This window comes from Budorcas taxicolor, chromosome 3 (assembly GCF_023091745.1).
Source record: "Budorcas taxicolor isolate Tak-1 chromosome 3, Takin1.1, whole genome shotgun sequence".
Classification (NCBI taxonomy): domain Eukaryota; kingdom Metazoa; phylum Chordata; class Mammalia; order Artiodactyla; family Bovidae; genus Budorcas; species Budorcas taxicolor.
In genome coordinates this window covers 25,579,890-25,605,193 of record NC_068912.1, presented here as the reverse complement: position 1 = coordinate 25,605,193, position 25,304 = coordinate 25,579,890, and the positions used below count along the sequence as shown (strand labels likewise).

General features: G+C 38.8%; 1 protein-coding gene across 1 annotated transcript in view; it reads right to left on the bottom strand.

Moving 5' to 3' along the window:
• SPAG17 (sperm associated antigen 17) overlaps positions 1-25,304 on the bottom strand; it is a 245,577-nt gene that overhangs the window by 75,111 nt on the left and 145,162 nt on the right. Inside the window, exons 21-26 of the mRNA XM_052637149.1 lie at positions 24,611-24,850; positions 23,085-23,196; positions 20,558-20,713; positions 19,094-19,207; positions 6,806-6,981; positions 2,424-2,541 (exon numbers count right to left, since the gene is read on the bottom strand). Of these exons, the coding sequence (XP_052493109.1) occupies positions 2,424-2,541; positions 6,806-6,981; positions 19,094-19,207; positions 20,558-20,713; positions 23,085-23,196; positions 24,611-24,850 (916 nt within the window). The remainder of the gene's footprint in view (positions 1-2,423; positions 2,542-6,805; positions 6,982-19,093; positions 19,208-20,557; positions 20,714-23,084; positions 23,197-24,610; positions 24,851-25,304) is intronic.

Here is a 25,304-nt window from a genome sequence, read left to right as displayed (position 1 = left end):
GCTAAGATTTGAAAGAAAGTCTCTGTGCTCAGCCTTTCCCTTATACTGTAAAAACAACCACTGCTACCATGACTAAAATCAAACAAATAACAACCTAACACTGCAGGAATAGTCTCCAGACTAGAGAGTATTTTATCATTTAATGTTTATAACAATCCTGTTTAGTAGATAATGTTATTTTATAAATGAAGAAATTCAGGGTGGCGGGTTGTAACTCGTTCAAGGTCACCCTGGAAAGAACTCAAGTTTCTAGGTTCTTTCTTCTTACAGTATGTCACCTTCTTTCCCTTGCCCTAGGCTGATCCTATGAAGACAGTGCTACTTTGATGTTTATGTTGTCATTATGTTCAGACTTGAATTGGAATATACATAATACATGGGCTTCCCAGGTGGCACTAGTGGTAAAGAACCTGCTTGCCAATGCAGGAGATGCAAGAGATGTGGGTTCAGTCCCTGGGCCTGGAAGATCCCCTAGTGGAGGGCATGGCCACCCACTCTAGAATTCTTGCTTGGGGAATTCTATGGACAGAGGAACCTGGAGGGCTACAGTCCATAGGGTAACAAAGAGTCAGACACTACTGAAGTGACTTAGCACACAATACATGGAACATTTTAGAAAGATTATGTGTTCCAGGCAGAGTTATTATTAATTACAATGTCCACTCTAACACAAAGATGAAAACATCAGACTAGGAAATGAAAGTAACAGAAAAGACAGGTAAAACAAGTATTAAGCTGTGGTTTGATAATAGAATCAAGAAAACAAGCAGCAAACAATTATGTCTCTGAACTTGAAAATAATATCCCTCTCAGCACATTCATAGCATGTTTGACTTTGGAAGACCCTCCAGGGCCTTCAGTCTTAGTAACACACACAACTGATCCCATCATGGAAAACTTGGACCACTAGGAATTCTCAGAAATAGAAACAAAGGTCCAGAGTCTATTTTTAATAATTCAGAAAGCCTAATATAAAAGTAAAACTGAGACATAATAGCTGCAATATTGTTTATTCTCATTTGGCTGGCAAGTGAATATACCACTGAATTGCTTTTCAATTAGCATACTCTTTATCTTTGATGGATACACTTTTCAAATATGGGATACATAAGGGAATTACAGGAGGGGCTTCCCAAGTGGTTCAATGGTGAAGAATCCTCATGCCAATGCAGGAGGCACGAGTTTGATCCCTAGGTTGGAAAGATCTCCTACAGTAGAAAATGGCAACCCGCTCCAGAATTCTTACCTGGAGAATCCCATGGACAGAGGAGCCTGGTGGGCTACAGTTCACGGGGATGCAAAGAGTTGGACTTGACCGGGTGACTGAGTGCATGCACACACACACACACACACACACACACATGAATTATAATAAAGAGGGTATTTGGTTGTGAAAAAAATGTGATTCACTGATACAATGTAACATTTATCAAGTGGGGAACTATGGCCCTGAGGCGGTAAGCTCTTATAAGGGCTATACAATTAATTAGAACCCGAATCCCAGCTCAGCAGCTTGCTTTGTTGCCTCTTCTAATTTTACTGCAATAGTGGGTCTCCATTTAAATGATATTCAAATCAAATCACCACTATGGATGTCCTCTCTGCATTGGATTAGTTAAAGAAGTCCTATTGTACTTGTTCATCTTAATAAGGTGCCATAAACTCTGTAACAGTATGGGCTTCCCAGGTGGCGCTAGTGGTAAAGAACCCACCTGCCAATGCAGGAGATGTAAGAGACACAGGATTGATCCCTGGGTTGGGAAGAACCCCTGGAGCAGGGTACAGAAACCCACTCCAGTGTTCTTGCCTGGAGAATCCCATGGACAGAGAAGCTTGGCGGGCCACAGTCCATGGGGTTGCAAGGGGTCGGACATGACTGAAGCAACTTAGCATGCACGCACCCTCTAAAAGTATATGCTGCTACCTGGAAACAAGACTGGTTTTCTTCATCCATTTAACCTGCACTTATCTCTATCAACTCTGTGCTCACTGTCCTTTGCTTTGATTAGACCAGCAAAGTTCTGTACATGGAGCCCTTTGTAGAGGCAAGAACACAGAGACACATTGTAGTTATTAAGAGCATTAGCTTTGCCAGCACTGGACCAAGAATGGCTTTTTATCTCTGCCACTTAGGAATTGAGTGACATGGGGAAAGATACTGAATCTTCTGATGTCTCAATTTATTTCGTGAAATGAAATTAGTAGGACTTAGAGTACAGTAGTTGTATTTTGTCATGTATGTTAAGTACTTAGTGTCTGGCCCAGAGTAAGTGCTCAAAAGTGGTGGTTACTATTAGCCCATTATTCATTATCAACAAACGTATCTAACTGGTAGGAAAGCACACAATTGCAATGGTGATTTAAGTGTTTTCTATGTAACTTCCCTCCTCCCTTGCCTCCGCATTCCCCTGGCCAGCACTCACCTGGGGACTCTTGCCCAGTGAAGGTCACTTGGAGCCCATTGGGGCAAGACACATTCAGGTTTTGGAAGATGGGAACATGAGGACTCTCTTGTAAAACAGGCTCTGGTTCTTCTACTTCCTGTAAATCATTCAACACGTGAATAATTTCCTATCATTTTCTAAATGAGTTACTGATTTATTATGACTAAACAAGGACTTGCTGAATACTTAGAATATGACTTTCACAGGACTATAGGGCCCTGCAATGAAGCCTAATAAGGATGTCTCTCTACTGTGCAACTAATATTTTACTTGTAGCATAATACACAGACATGTGAAACAGCTAAATAATAGTACCAAATGGTTGGCATCTTTCCTCAGAAAAGGGAGATGTCACAGTTAATAAGACTGATTAGGAAAGGATGATAAAGAAGTTGGGACTTGAACTAGGCCCTTGAAAGATGCCTCATATAGGTGTAAGGGCTGACCAAGATCCCCAGCACCTTCTGTTTGATTCTCACAGTTTGGATGCTAGAGACATTATGCTAGTAGGATATACATCTTTTTTTTCCCCTCTAGTGAGCATGCATTGCTTTTGTAGTAAGTAAAAACAGTAAAAGAAAATAAAGACAATAAAAAGGATTATAAGTTTTAATGAGGGCTTGGGTGTGTCTACTTAACAAATTGTAAATGATTTTATGCTAACTGTGCCTGAATCCCTTGTTTGGTTATGTGTACTTTAGGATAAAAGTTATTTGTTATCTCCAACAATAATCATTTCAGTTTTTCCAATTGACTTTCTTAGTGGCTCACCACTGAAATCATTCCAACTGATCCCCCAGTACTGAATCTTTAATTTATTCTCTGTGGTCTTCTATTACTGATCATTTAGGTGGTTCTGCCTTTGTTACTAACAGAGAATAAAATCTGAATTGTCAACTAAAAATCAATTAATAACAAACACAGCATAATTAAGAGGAAAAAGCTTATAAACTTCTGTAAAATGAACAGTATTGCTCAAAGACACAAACACGCCATGACAAATCTGTCATTACATTCAGAACCATTATCCCCTATTCCTTCATTATAGTCAATTAAAAAAAAAATGGTTGGCCACCAAATTGCTTTCAGGTAAGTTGATGAATATTTTCAACACTTCAACGTTTTCACTTAACAAGGAGCAAATGTCTGAGCTTGAGAAAACTCATCCAGTAAAGCTGTGTAAATATGGTATAGAGGCTCAGTAACATTCAAACCCCATAATTTTAAACTTTTATTTATTCATTTTTTATTGACTTACAGCTGCGTTACCATGTTATGTTATAATATTATGTTATATAGCAAAGTGACTGAGTTACGCACATATATATTCTTTTCTCACATTCTTTTCTATTATGGTATATCACAGTATATTGAATATAGTTCCCTGTGCTACACAGTAGGACCTTGTTATTTACCCATTCTATATATACTAGTTTGCATCTGCTAATTCCAAACTCCCAATCCAACCCTCTCCCACCCACTCTCCCCTGGCAACCACCAGCTTATTCTCAATATTCCTGATTCAATTTCTGTTTCATACATAGGTTCATTTGCGTCATATTTTAGATTCCACATATAAGTGATATCATATGATATTTGTCTTTCTCTTTCTGACTTCACTTAACCACGATAATCCTTAGCTGCATTCACATTGCTGCAAATGGCATTATTTATTTATTTTTTTTTGGCTGAGTATTATTTCACTGTAGATATATATATGGTGGCTCAGATGGTAAAGCATCTGCCTGCAATGCAGGAGACCCGGGTTCAATACCTGGGTCAGGAAGATCCCCTGGAGGAGGGCATGGCAACCCACTCCAGTACTCTTGCCTGGAAAATTCCATGGACGGAGGAGCCTGGTAGGCTACAGTCCATGGAATTGCAAAGAGTTAGACACGACTGAGCAACATCACTTTCACTTTCATATATATAAATATATACATATGTAGATGTGATATATATAGTAGTATAGTAATATTCACTACACACACACACACACACACACACACACACACACCTTCTTTATTCATTCATCTGTCAACATACATTTAGATTGTTTCCAAGTCTTAGCTATTGTGAATAGTGCTGCTATAAACACAGGAGTGACTGTGTTTTTGAATTATAGTTTTGTCTGGATATATGCCCAGGAGGGATTGTTGGATCATATGGTAGTTCTAGTTTTAGTTTTTTGAGAAACCTCCACAGTGTTCTCCATAGTGACTGCACTAATTTACATTCCCACCAATAGTGTAGAGGGTTCCCTTTTATACACACCCTCTTCAGTATTTGTTATTTATAGACATTTTTTTTGATGGCTGTTCTGACTACTGTGAGGTGGTAACCTCACTGTAGTTTTGATTTGCATTTCACTAATAATTAGTGATGCTGACTGTCTTTTCATGTGCCTATTGGCCATCTGTATTTCTTCTTTGGAGAAATGTCTCTTTAGGTCTTCTGCCCATTTTTCAATTAGATTGCTTGCTTTTTCTTGTCGAGCTATAGGAGCTCTTTGTGTGTTTTGGAAATTAAGCCCTTGTCAGTTGCATCACTTGCAAATATTTTCTCTAAGTAGTCTTTTCATTTTGTTTATGGTTTCCTTTGCTGTGAAAAAGCTTTTAAGTTTGACCAGGTCCTATTTACTTTCATTTTTTATTTCTATTGTCCCAGGAGACTGACCTAAGAAAACACTGATATGATTTACATCAGAGAAATGTTTTGCCTATGTTTACTTCTAAGAGTTTTATGGTATCATGTTTTATGTTTAAGTCTTTAAGCCATTTTTAGTTTATTTTTCTGTATGGTGATAATGTGTGTTCTAGCTTCACTGATTTACATGTGGCTGTCCAACTCTCTCAGCATCACTTGTTGAAGAGACTGTCATTTTCCCACTGTATATTCTGGCCTCCTTTGTCAAAGATGAATTGACCACAGGTGTGTGAGCTTATTTCTGGGCTCTCTATTCTGTTTCACTGATCCATATGTCTGTTTTGTGCCAGTACTATCCTGTATCCTGTTTTGATCACTGTAGCTTTGTAGTATTGTCTGAAGTCTGGGAGGATTATGCCTCCTGCTTTGTTCTTTTTCTTCAGGGTTGGTTTGGCAATTCTGGGTCTTTTATAGCTTTAGGATAAAATTTTAGGATTTTAGGATTATTTATTCTAGTTCTGTGAGAAAGGTCATGGGTAATTTCATAGGAATCACATTAAATCTTGGATTGCTTTAGGTAGTATGGCCATTTTACCAATAGTAATTCTTCCAATCCAAGAGCATGGGATATCTTTCTATTTCTTTGAGTCCTCTTTACTTTCCTAACCTTTCATAGTTGTTGGCATATAAACTATTTACCTCCTTGACTGAGCAAACCCTAGAATTTTCAAAAGGCCAGGCTAAAAATTACAGGGCCCTAATCACTTTTTAGCACATATTTTTTTTTAATTTAAAGTTGAGAATCTGTACATTGTAAAAACTGTACAACTGCACCAGTAAAACCAAAAGAGTCAAGATTTGATCAGCAGTTTCCTTCTTCTTCTTCATTTAGAAACTCTTTCGATCTATATACTGCTATTAGGAAATATTTAGGGTCAAAGAACTTATGAGTATATGTGTATATGTGCCCATATGCCTGTTTGCAGGTAGAGGGCAGACCACTCTTTAACTTGAAGTGGATTGTCCTTTAGTCTTGCTGAATTCCAAGCACATCAATTGCCCGGTTGCTCAGTCATGTCCAACTCTTTGTGGACCCATGGACTATAGCCCACCAGGGTCCTCCGTCCATGGAATTTTCCAGGCAAGAACACTGGAGTGGGTTGCCATTCCCTCCTCCAGAGGATCTTCCCGATCCAGGGATCGATCCCATGTCTCTTGACCTCCTGCATTGGCAGCCATGTTCTTTACCACCAGTGCCACCTGGTAAGCCCAAGCTCATCAATATCTAAGTCCAAATCTACCAAATAGAAGTGTTTCCACTATTTAGTTAAAGATCCTCCTCTTCCAATTGTTGTTTATCTCAATGGAATTAAATGAAGTATTAAAAAGAAGGAATGGTAGGAACTTTATAATCCTAAAGCAAAGAACATCCAAGATCCAACGTGGGGAAATGGTTGAATTAGTTGTTCTAAGTTTGGAATGAGTAACCTGAGACAGTTTGTAGATGACTGACAACATGTCTCCCAGTGTGGGAATTCAACTCCTGTGTGCAGGCCTCTTTTGTCCATTTAAAATAGAAAGTACAAGGAGTGTTAGTTAATCTGAACAGTGAAATATATGCACTGTAATAACACTGTTGGCATAAATCATGATCTTAAAAAAGTTAAAATTGAGTCAGAAGCAGAATCTGGGAATCCATGGCAAGGTCCACTTACCTTTTTCTCTTCTTCTTTTGGGTGCTCCTCTTCTTTAAGAGATTCTTTGGGTTTTTCTTTGCCTTTTGTTTTCCCTTTTCCTTTGCCTTGAGGAATACTCACTGTAACAGGAATTACTGTTGGAGTATGTACTGATGGGATATTCAACATAGATTCCAAGTTAGGATCCTTATCCTCTATAATAAGAGAAAGAGGAAAAAACAAGTAAATTAGACATTTATATTTGATATGTTTGTTAAATAAAATTTATATCTCAAAAACTTATACAATTTGACAATTTTTACCTTGCTAGTAGCATTTATCAGTTGTATAGGTTTCAGGGGGTAATGTAGTTGATTTGAAGATCAAAATTGTAGTTCAAAGCAATTTACAAATTCAATGCAATCCCTATCAAGCTACCAGCCATATTTTTCACAGAACTAGAACAAATAATTTCAAGATTTGTATGGAAATACAAAAAACCTCGAATTGCCAAAGCAATCTTGAGAAAGAAGAATGGAACTGGAGGAATCAACTTGCCTGACTTCAGGCTCTACTACAAAGCCACAGTCATCAAGACAGTATGGTACTGGCACAAAGATAGAAATATAGATCAATGGAACAAAATAGAAAGCCCAGAGATAAATCCACAAACCTATGGACAGCTTATCTTTGACAAAGGAGGCAAGAATATACAATGGAGTAAAGACAACCTCTTTAACAAGTGGTGATGGGAAAACTGGTCAACCACTTGTAAAAGAATGAAACTAGATCACTTTCTAACACCGCACACAAAAATAAACTCAAAATGGATTAAAGATCTAAATGTAAGACCAGAAACTATAAAACTCCTAGAGGAGAACATAGGCAAAACACTCTCAGACATAAATCACAGCAGGATCCTCTATGATCCACCTCCCAGAATTCTGGAAATAAAAGCAAAAATAAACAAACGGGATCTAATTAAAATTAAAAGCTTCTGCACAACAAAGGAAAATATAAGCAAGGTGAAAAGATAGCCTTCTGAATGGGAGAAAATAATAGCAAATGAAGCAACTGACAAACAACTAATCTCAAAAATATACAAGCAACTTATGCAGCTCAATTCCAGAAAAATAAATGACCCAATCAAAAAATGGGCCAAAGAACTAAATAGACATTTCTCCAAAGAAGACATACGGATGGCTAACAAACACATGAAAAGATGCTCAACATCACTCATTATCAGAGAAATGCAAATCAAAACCACAACGAGGTACCACTTCACACCAGTCAGAATGGCTGCGATCCAAAAATCTGCAAGCAATAAATGCTGGAGAGGGTGTGAAGAAAAGGGAACCCTCCTACACTGTTGGTGGGAATGCAAACTAGTACAGCCACTATGGAGAACAGTGTGGAGATTCCTTAAAAAATTGCAAATAGAACTACCTTATGACCCAGCAATCCCACTGCTGGGCATACACACCGAAGAAACCAGAATTGAAAGAGACACATGTACCCCAATGTTCATCGCAGCACTGTTTATAATAGCCAGGACATGGAAACAACCTAGATGTCCATCAGCAGATGAATGGATAAGAAAGCTGTGGTAGATATACACAATGGAGCATTACTCAGCCGTTAAAAAGAATTCATTTGAATCAGTTCTGATGAGATGGATGAAACTGGAGCCGATTATACAGAGTGAAGTAAGCCAGAAAGAAAAACATCAATACAGTATACTAACACATATATATGGAATTTAGAAAGATGGCAATGATGACCCTGTATGCAAGACAGGAAAAAAGACACAGCTGTGTATAACGGACTTTTGGACTCAGAGAGAGAGGGAGAGGGTGGGATGATTTGGGAGAATGGCATTCTATCATGTATACTATCATGTAAGAATTGAATCGCCAGTCTATGTCTGACGCCAGTCTATGTCTGACAGCATGCTTGGGGCTGGTGCATGGGGATGACCCACAGAGATGTTATGGGGAGGGAGGTGGGAGGGGGGTTCATGTTTGGGAACACATGTAAGAATTAAAGATTTTAAAATTAAAAAAAATTAAAAAAAATAAAAATCTAAAAAAAAAAATAAAATAAAATAAAAAAAAAGAAAAAAAAAAAAGAAAAATTTGAGGCACTTAATACTTTGATACATCTGGTTGAGTCATTATTTCACATGTTCTTCCATCCCCATCTAGATTGTAAACTCCTAATGATAGGGCAGTAACCATCTCTTCATTTATTTGAGAAATATTTATTGATAGACTCTTATATGTAAATGCATGGAGCAGTGAACAATAAGGGGAAAAAGACCTTAGGAAGATAAAATAGTCTAAATAAGATCTGCTCTCAAATAACTTCAAGACAAAGACATATTAAATAGGAACATAATAAGGGATACAAACAAGGAAATTTAGAAAAGATTATTTCTAACTGAGATGATAAAAGAAGTTTTCTTGCAGAGGACTGATTTTATTCTGGATTTTAATGCAGAACTGTAAAAGGAGAGGCAGTCCATGGAGGAATTATGTCAGAAATTCCTGAGCATCCCTTGCATCTTGAGTTGCATTTCCTGGGTTCCAGAGTAACACCCCCACCTGGATCTCGTCTTACCTTTCTGGTCATTTCGCCTCGATCTCCTTTACTAACTCTTCCTGTTGTTGAAAGTTGGTAGGCCCAGGCTTTCACTCCTCTTCTCATTACAGATATCCTCAACTGTGGTTGCCCATAATAATTATTCACAGAATTAAAAAAAAAATTCTCAGACTCCCACCTTGACCTACTGAGTTAGACTATCTGGGGAGGAGGCCCAGGCATTTACAGTTGTGAAACACCACATGTGATGGTGATACACAGTCAGGGCTGACAATCTTTATTATCTATATTAGATCTGAGTATCTTGTTCACTACTGGGGCTCCAGCTGTCATCTACATGCTAATGCCTCCAAAATTTACATATCTAGGAAGGAGATTTCCTCTCAGCTCCAGATCTGTATTTCCAACTGCTTTTCTTATTTTTTTAATAAAAATTTATTTTAATTGGAGGTTAGTTACTGTACAATATTGTATTGGTTTTGCTACACATCAACATGAATCCTCCACAGGTATACACGTGTTCCCCATCCTGAACTCCCCTCCATCCTCCCTCCCCATACCATCCCTCTGGGTCATCCCAGGGCACCAGCCCCAAGCATCCAGTATCATGCATCGAACCTGGACTGGTGATTTGTTTCATATATGATATTATACATGTTTCAATGCCAATCTCCTAAATCATTCCACCCTCTCCCTCTCCCACAGAGTCCAAAAGACTGTTCTATACATCTGTGTCTCTTTTGCTGTCTCGCATACAGGGTTATCATTACCATCTTTCTAAATTCCATATATATGCATTAGTATATGGTATTGGTGTTTTTCTTTCTGGCTTACTTCACTCTGTATAATAGGCTCCAGTTTCACCCACCTCATTAGAACTGATTCAAATGTATTTTTTCTAATGTCTGAGTAATACTCCATTGTTTATATGTATGTACCACAGCTTTCTTATCCATTCATCTGCTGATGGACATCTAGGTTGCTTCCATGTCCTGGCTATTATAAACAGTGCTGTGATAAACATCGGGGTACATGTGTCTCTTTCAATTCTGGTTTCCTTGGTGTGTATGCCCAGCAGTGGGATTGCTGGGTCATAAGGCAGTTCTATTTCCAGTTTTTTACGGAATCTCCACACTGTTCTCCATAGTGGCTGTACTAGTTTGCATTCCCACCAACAGTGTAAGAATGTTCCCTTTTCTCCACACCCTCTCCAGCATTTATTGCTTGTAGACTTTTGGATAGCAGCCATTCTGACTGGCATGAAATGATACCTCATTGTGGTTTTGATTTGCATTTCTCTGATAATGAGTGATGTTGAGCATCTTTTCATGTGTTTGTTAGCCATCCGTATGTCTTCTTTGGAGAAATGTCTATTTAGTTCTTTGGCCCATTTTTTGATTGGGTCATTTATTTTTCTGGAATTGAGCTGCATAAGTTGCTTGTATATTTTTGAGATTAGTTGTTTGTCAGTTGCTTCATTTGCTATTATTTTCTCCCATTCCAAAGGCTGTCTTTTCACCTTGCTTAGAGTTTCCTTCGTTGTGCAGAAGCTTTTGAGATTAATTAGGTCCCATTTGTTTATTTTTGCTTTTATTTCCAATATTCTGGGAAGTGAGTCATAGAGGATCCTGCTGTGATTTATGTCAGAGAGTGTTTGCCTATGTTCTCCTCTAGGAGTTTTATAGTTTCTGGTCTTACATTTAGATCTTTAATCCATTTTGAGTTTATTTTTGTGTATGGTGTTAGAAAGTGTTCTAGTTTCATTCTTTTACCAATGGTTGACCAGTTTTCCCAGCATCACTTGTTAAAGAGATTGTCTTTAATCCATTGTATATTCTTGCCTCCTTTGTCAAAGATAAGATGTCCATAGGTGCATGGGTTTATCTCTGGGCTTTCTATTTTGTTCCATTGATCTATATTTCTGTCTTTGTGCCAGTACCATACTGTCTTGATGACTGTGGCTTTGTAGTAGAGCCTGAAGTCAGGCAGGTTGATTCCTCCAGTTCCATTCTTCTTTCTCAAGGGTGCCCACTTTCACCACTACTATTCAACATAGTTTTGGAAGTTTTGGCCACAGCAATCAGAGCAGAAAAAGAAATAAAAGGAATCCAAATTGGAAAAGAAGAAGTAAAACTCTCACTGTTTACAGATGACATGATCCTCTACATAGAAAACCCTAAAGACTCCACCAGAAAATTACTAGAGCTAATCAATGAATATAGTAAAGTTGCAGGATATAAAATCAATACACAGAAATCCCTTGCATTCCTATACACTAATAATGAGAAAATAGAGAAATTAAGGAAACAATTCCATTCACCATTGCAATGAAAAGAATAAAATACTTAGGAACATATCTACCTAAAGAAACTAAAGACCTATATATAGAAAACTATAAAACACAGGTGAAAGAAATCAAAGAGGACACTAATAGATGGAGAAATATACCATGTTCATGGATTGGAAGAATCAATACAGTGAAAATGAGTATACTACCCAAAGCAATCTATAGATTCAATGCAATCCCTATCAAGCTACCAACAGTATTTTTCACAGAACTAGAACAAATAATTTCACAGTTTGTATGGAAATACAAAAAACCTCGAGTAGCCAAAGCCATCTTGAGAAAGAAGAATGGAACTGGAGGAATCCAACTGCTTTTAGATTATCACCCCTCTGCTTGTGGTACTGGAGGTATTTCAAAAACAATAAACCTCTATTCTTCCAAGCAGATAACCCTCCTTCCTATGTTCTCAACCTCAGTCAATGTCATGATCAATCATGCACTTTGTTTCTCAAGTTAGACATTGAGATCATTTGCATTTTCTCTTTTTGACTCACCCATACATCCAGCCATTTACAGAGCCCTCAGATATTGCTTTCATATCATGCCTCTCATATCCATTCCTACCACCTTAATTCAAATTCTAATTCTCTTGCTTTTTTTGGTAGTAGTTTCCTAATACCACTGCCTCAGTGTATTTCCAAACTATCACTATAATTATGTTCCTAAAATAAAATCTTTTCTTTTCGCTTTCCTTTTCTTACTTAAAAACCTTCAGTGTTCACTAATCTTAAAGGACACACAATTTCCACTCTAGTCACACTCAACGTCTCATCTTTCTATAAAGATGGCATGCTTTTACACAATTGTATATTTATACTAATGGTTCTTACTGTCCAGAATTTCCTTTCCGTGTTGCTTTGTCTTGATAGTTCCTACTCAGCTATAAAGTCTCATCTCAAGGCACTATGCCTTTTCTCTCAAGTATTTTCTGGCTGTCCCCAGTACTAGGTTTATATATAATTTTTAGCACTTATGCAGTTACCTCACTATTTATGGTTTCTCTTCCCATTAGACAACGAGTTCTCTGAGTAGATTCAACCAGATGCCTGACTCATAGGAAATAGTGAATATCAGCAGTGAATGGTATCTAGTTGGGGGCAGCTGGAAACTCCTCCCTCTCATCTCCATCCTTTTACTCAATCAGCAAATATTTACTGAGTACCTATTACTATGCACCATGAATTGGGTAACCAGTGATGAAAGACACAACAGGAACTTGTAATGAAATGGCAATTCAGATCAAGAGAGCCTCAGGTAGTCAATGTTGTGTGTTAAGCCTGTGTTAGCAAAAGTACAGAGCACTGTGGGAGCCTAGAAGGGCATTAGATACTAAACATTTCATACAAGCTGTACTTTATATGGTCATCCTTCAACTCCACAGGGGTTGGTTCCAGGACACCTTCATGGATGCCAAAATTCCATGGATGCTCAAGTTCCATATAAAATGGTATAGTATTTATTTGCATAGAGAGGTGTAAGAGAAGGAGGCTGGGGTTTTTCACACTGTCCATTTCAATACCCAATCCTCTTGGTATGTGAAGGAATCTTCTGCCTGTGAGCCTGAGCACAGGCTGTTGAAGTGTTGATATTCTTTCCCCTTAGTTAAAGAATCATCTACATTTTTCAGTGTTTAAGGCCATTTTTGGGCTTTCCTGGTAGCTCAGCTGGTAAAGAATCCACCTGCAATGCAGGGGATCCTGATTTGATTCATGGGTTGGGAAGATCCCCTGGAGAAGGGATAGGCTACCCACTCTAGTATTCTTGGGCTAATAGCAATATAAAAACTTACTGGCTACATCCCATCCAGAATACTCCTAACTTTTGGGCTTCCCTGATGGCTTAGACAGTAAAGAATCTGCCTGCCATGTGGGAGACCTGGGTTCTATCCCTGAGTAGGGAAGGTCCCCTGGGGGAAGGCATGGCAATTCACTCCAGTATTCTTGCCTGGAGAATCCCATGGACAGAGGAGCCTGGCAGACTATAGTCCATGGGGTCACAAAGAGTTGGACAGGACTGAGTGACTAAGCACATGGACATTTTCGCATATACTTTACATCATTTCCAGATTACTTATAATACTTAATACAATGTAAATGCTGTGTACATAATTATTATATTGTATCATTTAGAGAAAAATGACAAGAAAAAAAAGTATGTTTATATTCAGTATAGCCACAACTATGCAACCTTCATAGGCTTAACTGTATGGTACACATCAACAAGGTAACCTTTTCTTTCAACAGTTACAGACTGCTTTTATTTAATGATGTAAAAAATACAAAATAAAACATATATTATTTAAAATACAAGTTTATATAGAAAATATAGAGAAAATATTAATTCATTCTCTCTCTTTCTCTCTCTCACACACATACACAAACACAGTGCTAACACTCACCATAGCCCTGGTTCTTCTCTCCTGATTCCCTTGGATGATGATGATGACAATGATGATCGCCATATGGTATCTATGGTACCAGTGTGGCGAGTTGAGGTGTGTGGCACTGTTGGTAAGTGGTGAGGCATCAGGCTGAGTTAAGCCTTATGACAGGATGTCAGAATGTATTCAGTCCAGATAATTGGGTTCCAATTGCAGACTGACAGTTTGGAGGAGGCTCAGTAACACTAATGTCAGGATCTCTGGAGACTGAGGGCTGAGGATTTTCAAGTGTTGAAGGTCTAGGCTTCACAACTGCAGATGCTTTAGTTAGAATCATTGTTAGAGGAAGCTGTTTATTCCTTCACTATGTATCATCAAACAAGTTTTTCAGTAGTTGTAGGTATGCTGTTATACCTTGGGTGACACAGAGGCTTCAGTCCAAAAAAAGATTGTACTTGAGGATCACATCCTTTAACACTTGCACCTATTGAAAAGTCAATGCCATTTTTTCAAGTGTTCAAATTGATGGCTCTGCTTCCTCTAAATTTTCTGCATCATCACAGTCATCTGCAGAAGACTTCAGCAGATCTTCGAGTTCCTTGTTGCTAAGGATCCCTTTATCTTCTTCTATATGTTCTTTGACATCATCCTAGACCATGTCAGAGGAGGCATCCCCTTAATCTTCCCTTGCAACATTTGAGATATTTAGATATTTGATGATTTCTACATCAATAGTGGGGGAGTTGTTGAGACAATCAGCCATCTCATTCCATAATGGCTTCAAACATGCACTGACTGTCTCAGGCTTCAGGGCACCTACAGACTCTGCAATAAACACAGTTCAAGCCACAACTGTGGAGCTCTTCCATAAATCCATGATGTTGAAGTCCAGGTTAGCACCAAGGACAGCATGAATCTCCCCCAAGGTAAGGTGGGTATAAGTTGCCTTAATGTCCTCGATGATGCCTTGATTGAGTGGCTATAATGGCAATCCACTCCAGTACTCTTGCCTGGAAAATCCCATGGACGGAGGAACCTGGTAGGCTACAGTCCATGGGGTCACAAAGAGTCGGACACGACTGAGCGACTTCACTTTCACACTTTCTTTCAGCAGTGATGCAGCACTAGGAGGCAGGAATGTCACTTCCACTTTCTTGTCAATGAGGCAGAGAAATTCAGTTGGTTGGGAGCATTGCCAGTTAAGAGGAGCCCCCTGAATGGCAGCCCCTTCTCTTCAAGATATTTCTTCCCTTCAAGAATGAAGCCTTGGAGGGACCATTCCAAGAACAAGACTTCTGTCACCCAAACTTTCCTGTTGTGCTTCCAGAGCACAGGCAGACAATTTTTGTTCTTGTTCTTTCAGGCCCAGGAGTTGTTTGCTTATAGACTAGGCTTGATCATGTTACCTCCTGTATTGTGCTCCCTCTTGGCCTTTGTGGGATTGTTTTGACCACTTAATTGCTATTGGGAGCCATTTTCCCACAGAAACCAAGCATGTGCACATAACATGTGTAGCAAACACACAAAATGCCAAGAATAATGCTCATACAATGAGCACTGGAGAGACTGTGGATTTGTGATGTGGTGGGAGGTCACAGTAGGGTGGGCCTACACATCCCATCATTCACCTGACTTCAGCAGTGCTTGGCATATAGCCAATTTGGGGGCAAAGTTTTACTCTTTGAATTTTTCTTGAATTTTTTAAAAGAATATTTTAAACCTGAGGTTGGTTGAATCCATGAATACAGAACCCATAGATATGGTATATGAAGGCCTGACTATACTGTGCAATTGTTTTTCTACAAATGTGCCACACTTTTATATTACTAAGATTTTGCACATGCTGCTCCTGGCATAGAATTCCTTTCCTTTGATTCTTTGCCTAAGCAGGTTCCACTCACCTCCAAAGACTCAGTTCACATGAGTGAAGCATTTCTTAGAGCAAGTAACCTATAAACTCAGTCCTGAAGCATGGGAGGAAGTTCACTGTTGAAAGTGGTGGTATATATAGCAAGAGGAAGAGTTCTGAGCAAGGGGCACAGCATGGGCAATTGGTCAGAGATAAGAGATAACATGGATCATCAAGGAAGTGAAAGGCACAAAAAGCGTAGGGGAGCCAAGTTGTGGAGATAATACAAAAGGCCCATTGACAGATGAACGGTTCGAGTGTGATGTATACCTACAATGGAACACTATTGTCTTTAAAAAGAAGGACATTGTGTAATGTGCAACACTGTGGATGATCCTTGAGCACATTATGCTAAGTGAAATAAAGTGAAATTGCTCAGTTGTGTCTGACTCTTTGCGACCCCATGGACTATACAGTCCATGGAATTCTCTAGGCCAGAATACTGAAGTGGGTAGCCTTTCCCATCTCCAGGGGATCTTCCCAACCCAGGGATTGAACCCAGGTTTCCTGCATTGTGGGCTGATTTTTTTTACCAGCTTAGCCACAAGGGAAGTCCAGGAATACTGGAGTGGGTAACCTATCCCTTCTCCAGGGGATCTTCTCAACCCAGGAATCAACCAGGGTCTCCTGCATTGCAGGTGGATTCTTTACCAACTGAGCTATCAGGGAAGCCCTAGCCAGTCACAAAAAGATAAACATTGCTTGATTTCGCTTATGTGAATATCTAAAGTAGCTGAATTCACAGAACTAAAGAGTAGAATGGTGGTTGCCAGGGCCTGGGGAGAGAAGGAAATTGGAAGCATAAAGTAGTATCATCATCAGTGGGCATAAAACGTCAGTTAAGCAAAATGAATAAGCTCCAGAGAGCTGTGCATACTGAATTAAGATGGGAGAACTGGATTGAAAATTTGTTTAGCCATTAGTAGATAAGTGTTCTTAAATATTATTAATATTGTATACATCCTTAAGGAATTTATAATTAATGCATTTTTTTACAAAGACCCATGCCTTCAACTTTTTAAAAATATACAGGAACTAAAACAATACTTCTTATCTACTCTATAAACATTTTAAAATGTAATACCTATAACCTAAAATGAGGAACATCTGTATTAAATGGAAAGATTACATATTAATTTAAGGATTCATTGAGAATAAGGAAATCACTTAAGAAATAACAGCAGTATAGTTGATAGAGAGTAGAATGTAAATATCTTAATGTAAAAAGTTGATAACCTTGTTCAGAAGGAGTGTGGTTAGTGATTGTATGTGATCATGGATTTTAATATATAATTTGCTAGGCACCAAATGACTTCTCCAAATGGATTAAAAATAAATCAAAATACAAAGTTCAAGGTCAAAAGCCAAATAAAAGCAAAAATACTAACAAATTTAATTCACGAAGGGACTACAATATTTGGCACAAGGTAAGAAACACTTATTTAACTTATATCCAGAGTACATCATGAGAAACGCTGGACTGGAAGAAACACAAGCTGGAATCAAGATTGCCAGGAGAAATATCAATAACCTCAGATATGCAGATGACACCACCCTTATGGCAGAAAGCAAAGAAGAACTAAAGAGCCTCTTGATGAAAGTGAAAGAGGAGAGTGAAAAAGTTGGCTTAAAGCTCAACATTCAGAAAACGAAGATCATGGCATCTGGTCACATCACTTCATGGGAAATAGATGGGGAAACAGTGGAAACAGTGTCAGACTTTGTTTTTTGGGGCTCCAAAATCACTGCAGATGGTGATTGCAGCCATGAAATTAAAAGACACTTACTCCTTGGAAGGAAGGTTATGACCAACCTAGATAGCATATTAAAAAGCAGAGACATTACTCTGCCGACTAAGGTCCATCTAGTCAAGGCTATGGTTTTTCCTGTGGTCATGTATGGATGTGAGAGTTGGACTGTGAAGAAAGCTGAGCGCCGAAGAACTGATGCTTCTGAACTGTGGTGGTGGAGAAGACTCTTGAGAGTCCCTTGGACTGCAAGGAGATCCAACCAGTCCATTCTAAAGGAGATCAGTCCTGGCTGTTCTTTGGAAGGAATGATGCTAAAGCTGAAACTCCAGTACTTTGGCCACCTCATGCGAAGAGTTGACTCATTGGAAAAGACTCTGATGCTGGGAGGGATTGGGGGCAGGAAGAGAAGGGGACGACAGAGGATGAGATGGCTGGATGGCATCACCTACTCAATGGACTTGAGTTTGGGTGAACTCCGGGAGTTGGTGATGGACAGGGAGGCCTGGCGTGCTGCGATTCATGGGGTCGCAAATAGTCGGACACGACTGAGAGACTGAACTGAACTGAACTGAAGAAATGTGGATTAATGATCTATAGGAATCCTGTCTCTAGAGAAATGGATCTACATGGTCAGGCAGATAATTGATCACAGAGATTCCCACATAGTGTAAGGAAACACAGCATCAGGATTACCTTTTGATTTTATAAAGCTTTTTTTTTTTTAAACATCTTGTGGATAGATTCCTATAAAATGCCTGAGAACCCACAAGTTCTCCTAATTGGTTCTTGGTAAGGTGACAGGTTATTTTGTGGTTTGTAAGGAAATAGCTTCCAGTTGGAGAATTTGTTTATTGAGAGTAGGGTAAATAAATCCTTCAAGATGTTTAGTGAATGGCTCCTTTAAGACTAATGTTCTGAGGCACAGTGAGAAGTTCTACAAACACAGGATTCAAAGAAATATTATTCTGTAGAAAATCAAGAGGATTCCTCAGCCAATCATGTTGGTTTTGTCACCACCTAACAGACTGATTTTCATGGGCTAGTTCACAAAGATAACTTATATGTAAGTATATGTGGTTATAATATGCGGTTATATGGGAGATTATACGTATGATAAATGCTGTTTAAAATGCCTTACCACTGTTATTTTCTATGTATGAAAGATTATATGTGTACATACATGTGCACTTGCACATATATGTACACACACAAATATTCCCACTGCTCAGGAAATGAGGGGCATTAAATCAGAACATGTTTATCAACAAGTAAGCAGATGGAGGATGAGCAGCTGCCCTTGGTCACAGGACATTTATCCTTTCTGTTGTGTTTAAGTCACCTGGTGCTGATCCACTTGATCCATAGTAACTTATTGAGAGGCAGATTCCATTTTCCAAGGTGGCAGAAAAAGATCCAAACTTGCTGACAGCTTTATTCTCTTTATTTGATTCTTCTAAAAGATAAAATTGAATCAAGGACATTTCTGTTTTATCAAGAAAAAAGTAAGCAAAATTCAGTGAGAAGTGGAAATCATCTAAATATGTTTAAAACAAGGATATGATTAAGCAAATTATGATATATATAAATATACACCAGTGAATTATTATGAAATCATTGAAAAATGGTTTGTAGAGGATATTTAATGAAAAGGAAACTGCTCATTATCCCTTGGAGAAGGGAAAGGCTACCCACTCTAGTATTCTGGCCTGGAGGATTCCATGGATTGTGGAGTCCATGGGGTCAGAAACAGTTGGACACGACTGAGCGACTTTCACTTTCACATTATGACAAAGAAAGAGAAATATACTGTGAATAGTGGTTACCTCTGGGGTGGTAGACTTATGGGCAACTGCCATCTTTTAAAAATATTCCTTTATTTCCTAATTTTTATACTAAACCATGTATTTTTATATCTGGCAAAACACAGAAAAGCCATTAAAATTTTTTTCATTTCTAAAACTAAAATGTCCTTGGGTACATTCATACTTGTCAAACACTGTATTCTTACCTTGAATTTAGAAAATACTGAGACTGTAACTACATTTGTTAGCAAGATTTAGTTACTGATCTTATTACTTATTATTAACTTGTGTTCAAAGCATTTTATTAATTAACTCATCTTTGTTTGCAGGTATAACCCACACTGGGTGAGAAGCAATTGATTTCTCCAGTGAAACGTGCCTGGAGACGTTAAATGGCGTTATCAGGAAGTTTTATGGTGTATGATTAATGGACATCCATTTGGAACTCTTACCTACAAGCAGGTAGAGATGCTCATGGCCAAATTTAGGATTTTTTTCTTGTCCTTGCAACTTGGGAAATCTGAGACTACAGGGAGAAGGGAGTGAGAAGAGCCCAGATAAAAACTCCACCATTTGCAGTCAATATTGGAGAGAAGCCAAGCCTTCCAGTAGGAGTCAATTAACAGGGACCTGACTCCTAGAGACTGCACATGGCATAGTGCATAACATAAAATTCAGGACAGGATGGGTACTGCAAACTCAGTGTTACTATATAAACACAGCCAGGCGAGGTAGCCTGCATGTCAGCTGGAATCAAAAGCTGGGTTCCCAGAGGAGGCAAAACCAAGGAAGCAGCCCACTATAGATCAGTTATGTATACAATGTGTTATATATGCACATTATATTATGGAAAATGTATATACATAAGGTAGCAAAACACTTCAGTTATCATCTGGAAAAATTACACATGCTACTTGCCGGGGACACCTGTGTTTCTGCTAGGTGGATGTGGTTGACCTACTGAGGTACTAATACACTGCCACAAAAATGCAGCTGTTCACCTGCTTCGAAGTTTTGCCCTCCTCCTTCTTCTTTCTCATCTTCTGAAGGATAATCCTCTTCTTTTTTCTCCTTTTCCACAATTTTCCTAGGGTCTCTTAAGTGAATTAAAAAATTGTGCTTGTCCTTTTTCACTTTCATTTTGATAAATGTTGGACCTGGGGAAGAATCATGGGATAGAAAGTGGGCTGGTGGTGATGCCCCGTTAAACTCTGTAATAAAACCTCAAAATAATGCAGCCAATTTACATAATAGAATGTAAGCCAGGACTGGAAATACCTAGGGATGTCACCATTTTTATAAAAAAGATACCTAAAGGAATAAAGTAATGGTGGGATTCCAGGAAGAAATAGCAGGTGGATCAGGAAGACGTTTTCAGATTTTCTGCTCACACCTAAAATCAAATTACAGAAGGGAGAATAAATTGGCTGAGCTAAGGTTATATGTGTGCTAAGTCGCTCTTCAGTCATGTCTGACCCTTTGCAACTCTATGGACTGTAGCCTGCCAGGCTCCTCACCTATACTCAACTTTATGATCAATCACATGCGAGGGTTAATGTGAAAAGATTTTGCAGTTTACAAAGAATTGCATGAATGTTAGTTACAGTAGTTGTTATTAAGAACACATAAGAATTTCCCAAACAACATATTCTTTCTTCCAGTGTCTTGACTCATTCTTTCTCTCCTCTTTCAGCTTTTTTCTTTTTTTTTTTCACCCAGGCTTTCCAACTTTCATTGAATGATCATCTCTCAAAGTTGATAGGATTAAGATTAAAATAGTATACTTTCAGATAGCACATGAACTATCTGAAACATATATATTAAAGAGTCCATGGAATTCTCCAGGACAGAATACTGGAGAGGGTAGCCTATCCCTTCTCCCAGGGATTGAACTCAGGTCTCCCACATTGCAGGCAGATTCTTTACCAGCTGAGCCACAAGGGAAGCCCAAGAATACCAGAGTGGGTAGCCTATCCCTTCTCCAGCAGATCTTCCCAACCCAGGAATTGAACCAGGGTCTCCTGCATTGCAGGAGGATTCTTTACTAATTGAGCTGTCAGGGAAGCCCACTTTCACATTTCTCCATACATTATATGCATATGAAAATACTGATGAGTGAAGAATATTTACTGAAAACAAAACATAGCATTATAAAACTAGAGTCTAGTGCTCTTCTCAGTTATGTGATTCTGAATTTCATCTTTATCACTAATTATACTCTACACCCAGGGATGATATTCAAAATACTAAATACTGAAACTTGTGGTAATAGAAATACATATGTATATCAATCTATTAATGAGAGAAGGCAATGGCAACCCATTCTAGTATTCTTGCTTGGGAAATGAGGAGCCTGGTCGGCTATAACCCATGGGATTGCAAGAGTTGGACATGACTTAGCAACTGAACAACATCTATAATAAAAATCCCTTTCATGTTTCAAATAAACAAACTTTATATAGTAAAAATGTCTGGCATTTGATAGAAGTTGTACCACAACCATTCTTTAGATAATTTGAGTAACTTGCAGGCCTTTTTATTTTAAAAATCATTAGTATGATCTTTTGTTTGATGTGGCAATTACTATCTAATGATGCTTGAGCCATGATTCCACATAGGGAATAGCATTCTCACTCTTGTAATGATTTCCTCATTGAATTATGGTCATTTGATGACAAGGAAGGGAGGGAGGAAGGAAAACTAAGAGACGGATGGCAGGTGGAGGAAGGGTGGGAAGTGAGAAGGGGTGGCTGGTGTCATAGGCAGAGTGTAGGTGGGAGCAGCCCTGGTGGCCGTTGTTGGGTTTCATAATCTTGTGGACATTAAACAGGATCCTGCTCACATTCCCTCCCTACTGAGTCTTCCCAGCTCTCAGCAACCACTGCTCCCTACAAGATGATAAGTTGTTCAAATAAAGCCCAGGTCCTCAAACCCATCCTAAAAAATCTTTAAAGCACAGTAAAAAGAGATGCTCTATGAGATATCCTTGGTAAGTTTCCTAGAGCCCAGACCTGCCCTTCCCTTGGGGGGAACAATGCATGTCCTTTTTCCAGAGTAGGTCTGCCTCAGTTCATTCTGCAAGGTCTCCTCCCCTGAAGACTTCTGAATCCAGAGGCAATTACTCTTTATCTAAAATAACTGGATATCAGAGGCAGGGCCCCAAGCTCTGTGCTCCAGAAGACCAAACCAGGAATTGGCTCTAAATTTACAGTTTGTGCTTGGTTTCTGAGATAATACTGTCTGTTGTAATTAACATGATTAAATAATGATTTTATTGCAGTTACTATTATTTTCCAATCCTATAGCAATATTTTCACATCATGGAATATTTGTCTTAGTATGTCCAGCTAACCTTGAGGTGGCCTGTGCCTTGCAGAGGCTATTATAACAGAAAAGAGTGAAGTCTGAAGATGGCAAACATGGTGCATAAATGAGCTACTGGGGGCATATCACTACTCTCACTCATCACAGTCAGGAGGACAAAGGTGATCTGAAATGGGCTATTAACCAGCTGCTGTCAAATGGTACCTTTTTCGAATGTTGTCTTTTCTACTTCAATTTGCCCTCCATCGGAAGGATACAGATAATAATTTGTTCCTGAGATTTGCACAGGTATTTCTCCCATGTTGTATCCATGAAACTAGAAGAGAAAACATCATGCTTTGAATGTGGAATGGCCATTGACAAAGATTAGGTCATCCGCGTGAGCCAGTTCAAGTTGCCATAACCCTTATTTTTGCTAAAGGATTTGTCTATCACTTTTTAGACTCAGAGGCCAGTGTCCACCTTATTTTGGCACCTTCTGTGGTCTTACAATAACAGGCAGAATTAAAGGAGGCTCATGATTTTAAATTCTATTCATTGGGTTATCTTCATAATACCATAGGAAGAGAAATCAATTTCTTTCATTGGCTATTAACTTTCTGTTTAAAGTGAACTGATATAGAGGAATATTAATAACTTTACACTTTAGAAGGTCATGTGTTAAAGACTTTTCCAACTTTGTGGCTAATACAGTTCCAAGTGACACCGATTACATACTAAAACTTGAGAACAACTGGCTCAGAGTAGTAACTAGAAACGACGAGGACTATTACTTTTCCCCTAATTTTTGCCCATTATGTTTTTCTTGTAAAACTGCTTGAGGGAGAGACTGGAAAAGGTAAAAGCTACAGGCAAGAAATGTGGGTGCCGACAGAGAGACAACCCAATGCCCTCAGCAAGTCCAGTCATCTAAGTCGGATAAAACCAACCTCTGTGTCCTCAGGACCCTATGAGGCCTTCCCAGGAGAGACTACCTCTCTCATATCCTCTGCTTTAGCTCCTCTAAGTACCTAGATAATAGTATCTCATGCACATTTCCTGAGTTGTTTTATAAATGCTAAAACTCCCCCTAAATGGAAACTAACTACTTGATGACAATAAGCACAGTAGCCCCCAGACCTATTGACATCTAAGGATTGATTATGTTAATACCTGTGACTCTGTTACCCCTGAGACCTATTACCTCGTCATCAACTAGAGAATTGTGCACAGCTGATCATGTAGCCTGGGACTCCCCTCCCTCACTTGGCCTTGATATCTGCTTTCCTGAAACCCACTGGCGAGTCAGCTGCTTTGAGTCCAGGACTCTCTGCTTGGCGCCCTGGATAAATGTTGCACTTTCCTTCTCAACAACCCAGTGTCAGTAGATTGGCTTTAGTATGTGTGGGTAAGTGCACCCAAGTTTGGTTTGGTAACATTTTGACCTATCACAGTTGCTTATTTACATATACCTAAATGAATGCTTTTGTGCCAAAATTCCATCTAGAAACCTAGCTTCATGGCACTCAAGAAAAACTGGCCTGAGGGTGTTGCTGCCTTGCCAATTGGCTGCAAAGAAGGTTCCAGGTATCAGAGGGTGGATTGCAGATGTGAGATCACCTATTACTGGCAGAAACCCCAAGGCCTCTCTGACGGCAATGAAGACTGAAACCCTTGTTTTCGATGAAGCTGAGTTTTTCCCCAAACAATTAGGAGTAACCCAAAGGGGCTTTTTAGAAAATTGATTCTACCGGGTAAACTATCTCAGGTTCTGGTTCCTGGAGGGGCTCCTCTGTTACTTCCGGGATCTTCATTTGCTCTTCTTTCAATTTCTCCTTTATAAAAGATTTTTTCTTCAAAATCTTACTATCTTCTTTTTCTAGCTTTTCCTTGCCTTTCTTTTTACCAGCCTCCTTACTCTTCTTTTCTGCTTTTTTTTCTTCCTTTAAGCGTTCCTCTTCAGCTAACCGATCTTGTTCTTCTTTCCAGGCCTGTAAACACATTTAAAACATTTAATAGGATTTTGAAACAAATCTGATCCCATTCAGGTTCACTTTGGAGACCATTTTACATGAATTTTTATAAGCTATGTCTCTGATGGATCAAAATACTGAACTAGAGACTGTCGTACAATCCTTGATTCTCTCACTGCAGCTTCTTTACTCACCTCTGTTGCAGTTTTTGTTTTTTAACTTCAGGTCTCTCTTTATCTTTAACCTGAGTTACTGCATCAGCCTCTTAGCTGGTTTCTCTGCCTCCTATATTTTCCACATGAGCCAAATCCAAAATGTAGGTTCTAAATAATCGGTAATATGATAGACTAGATGTTCAAGGAAACATTCCTAGCATAATGTATTTCAAAAATAAGGTATTAAATCATCATTGTAATATAACATATAATACTGTGCATCAACTAAATTTAAAAAGCCAACATAACCTTAATAG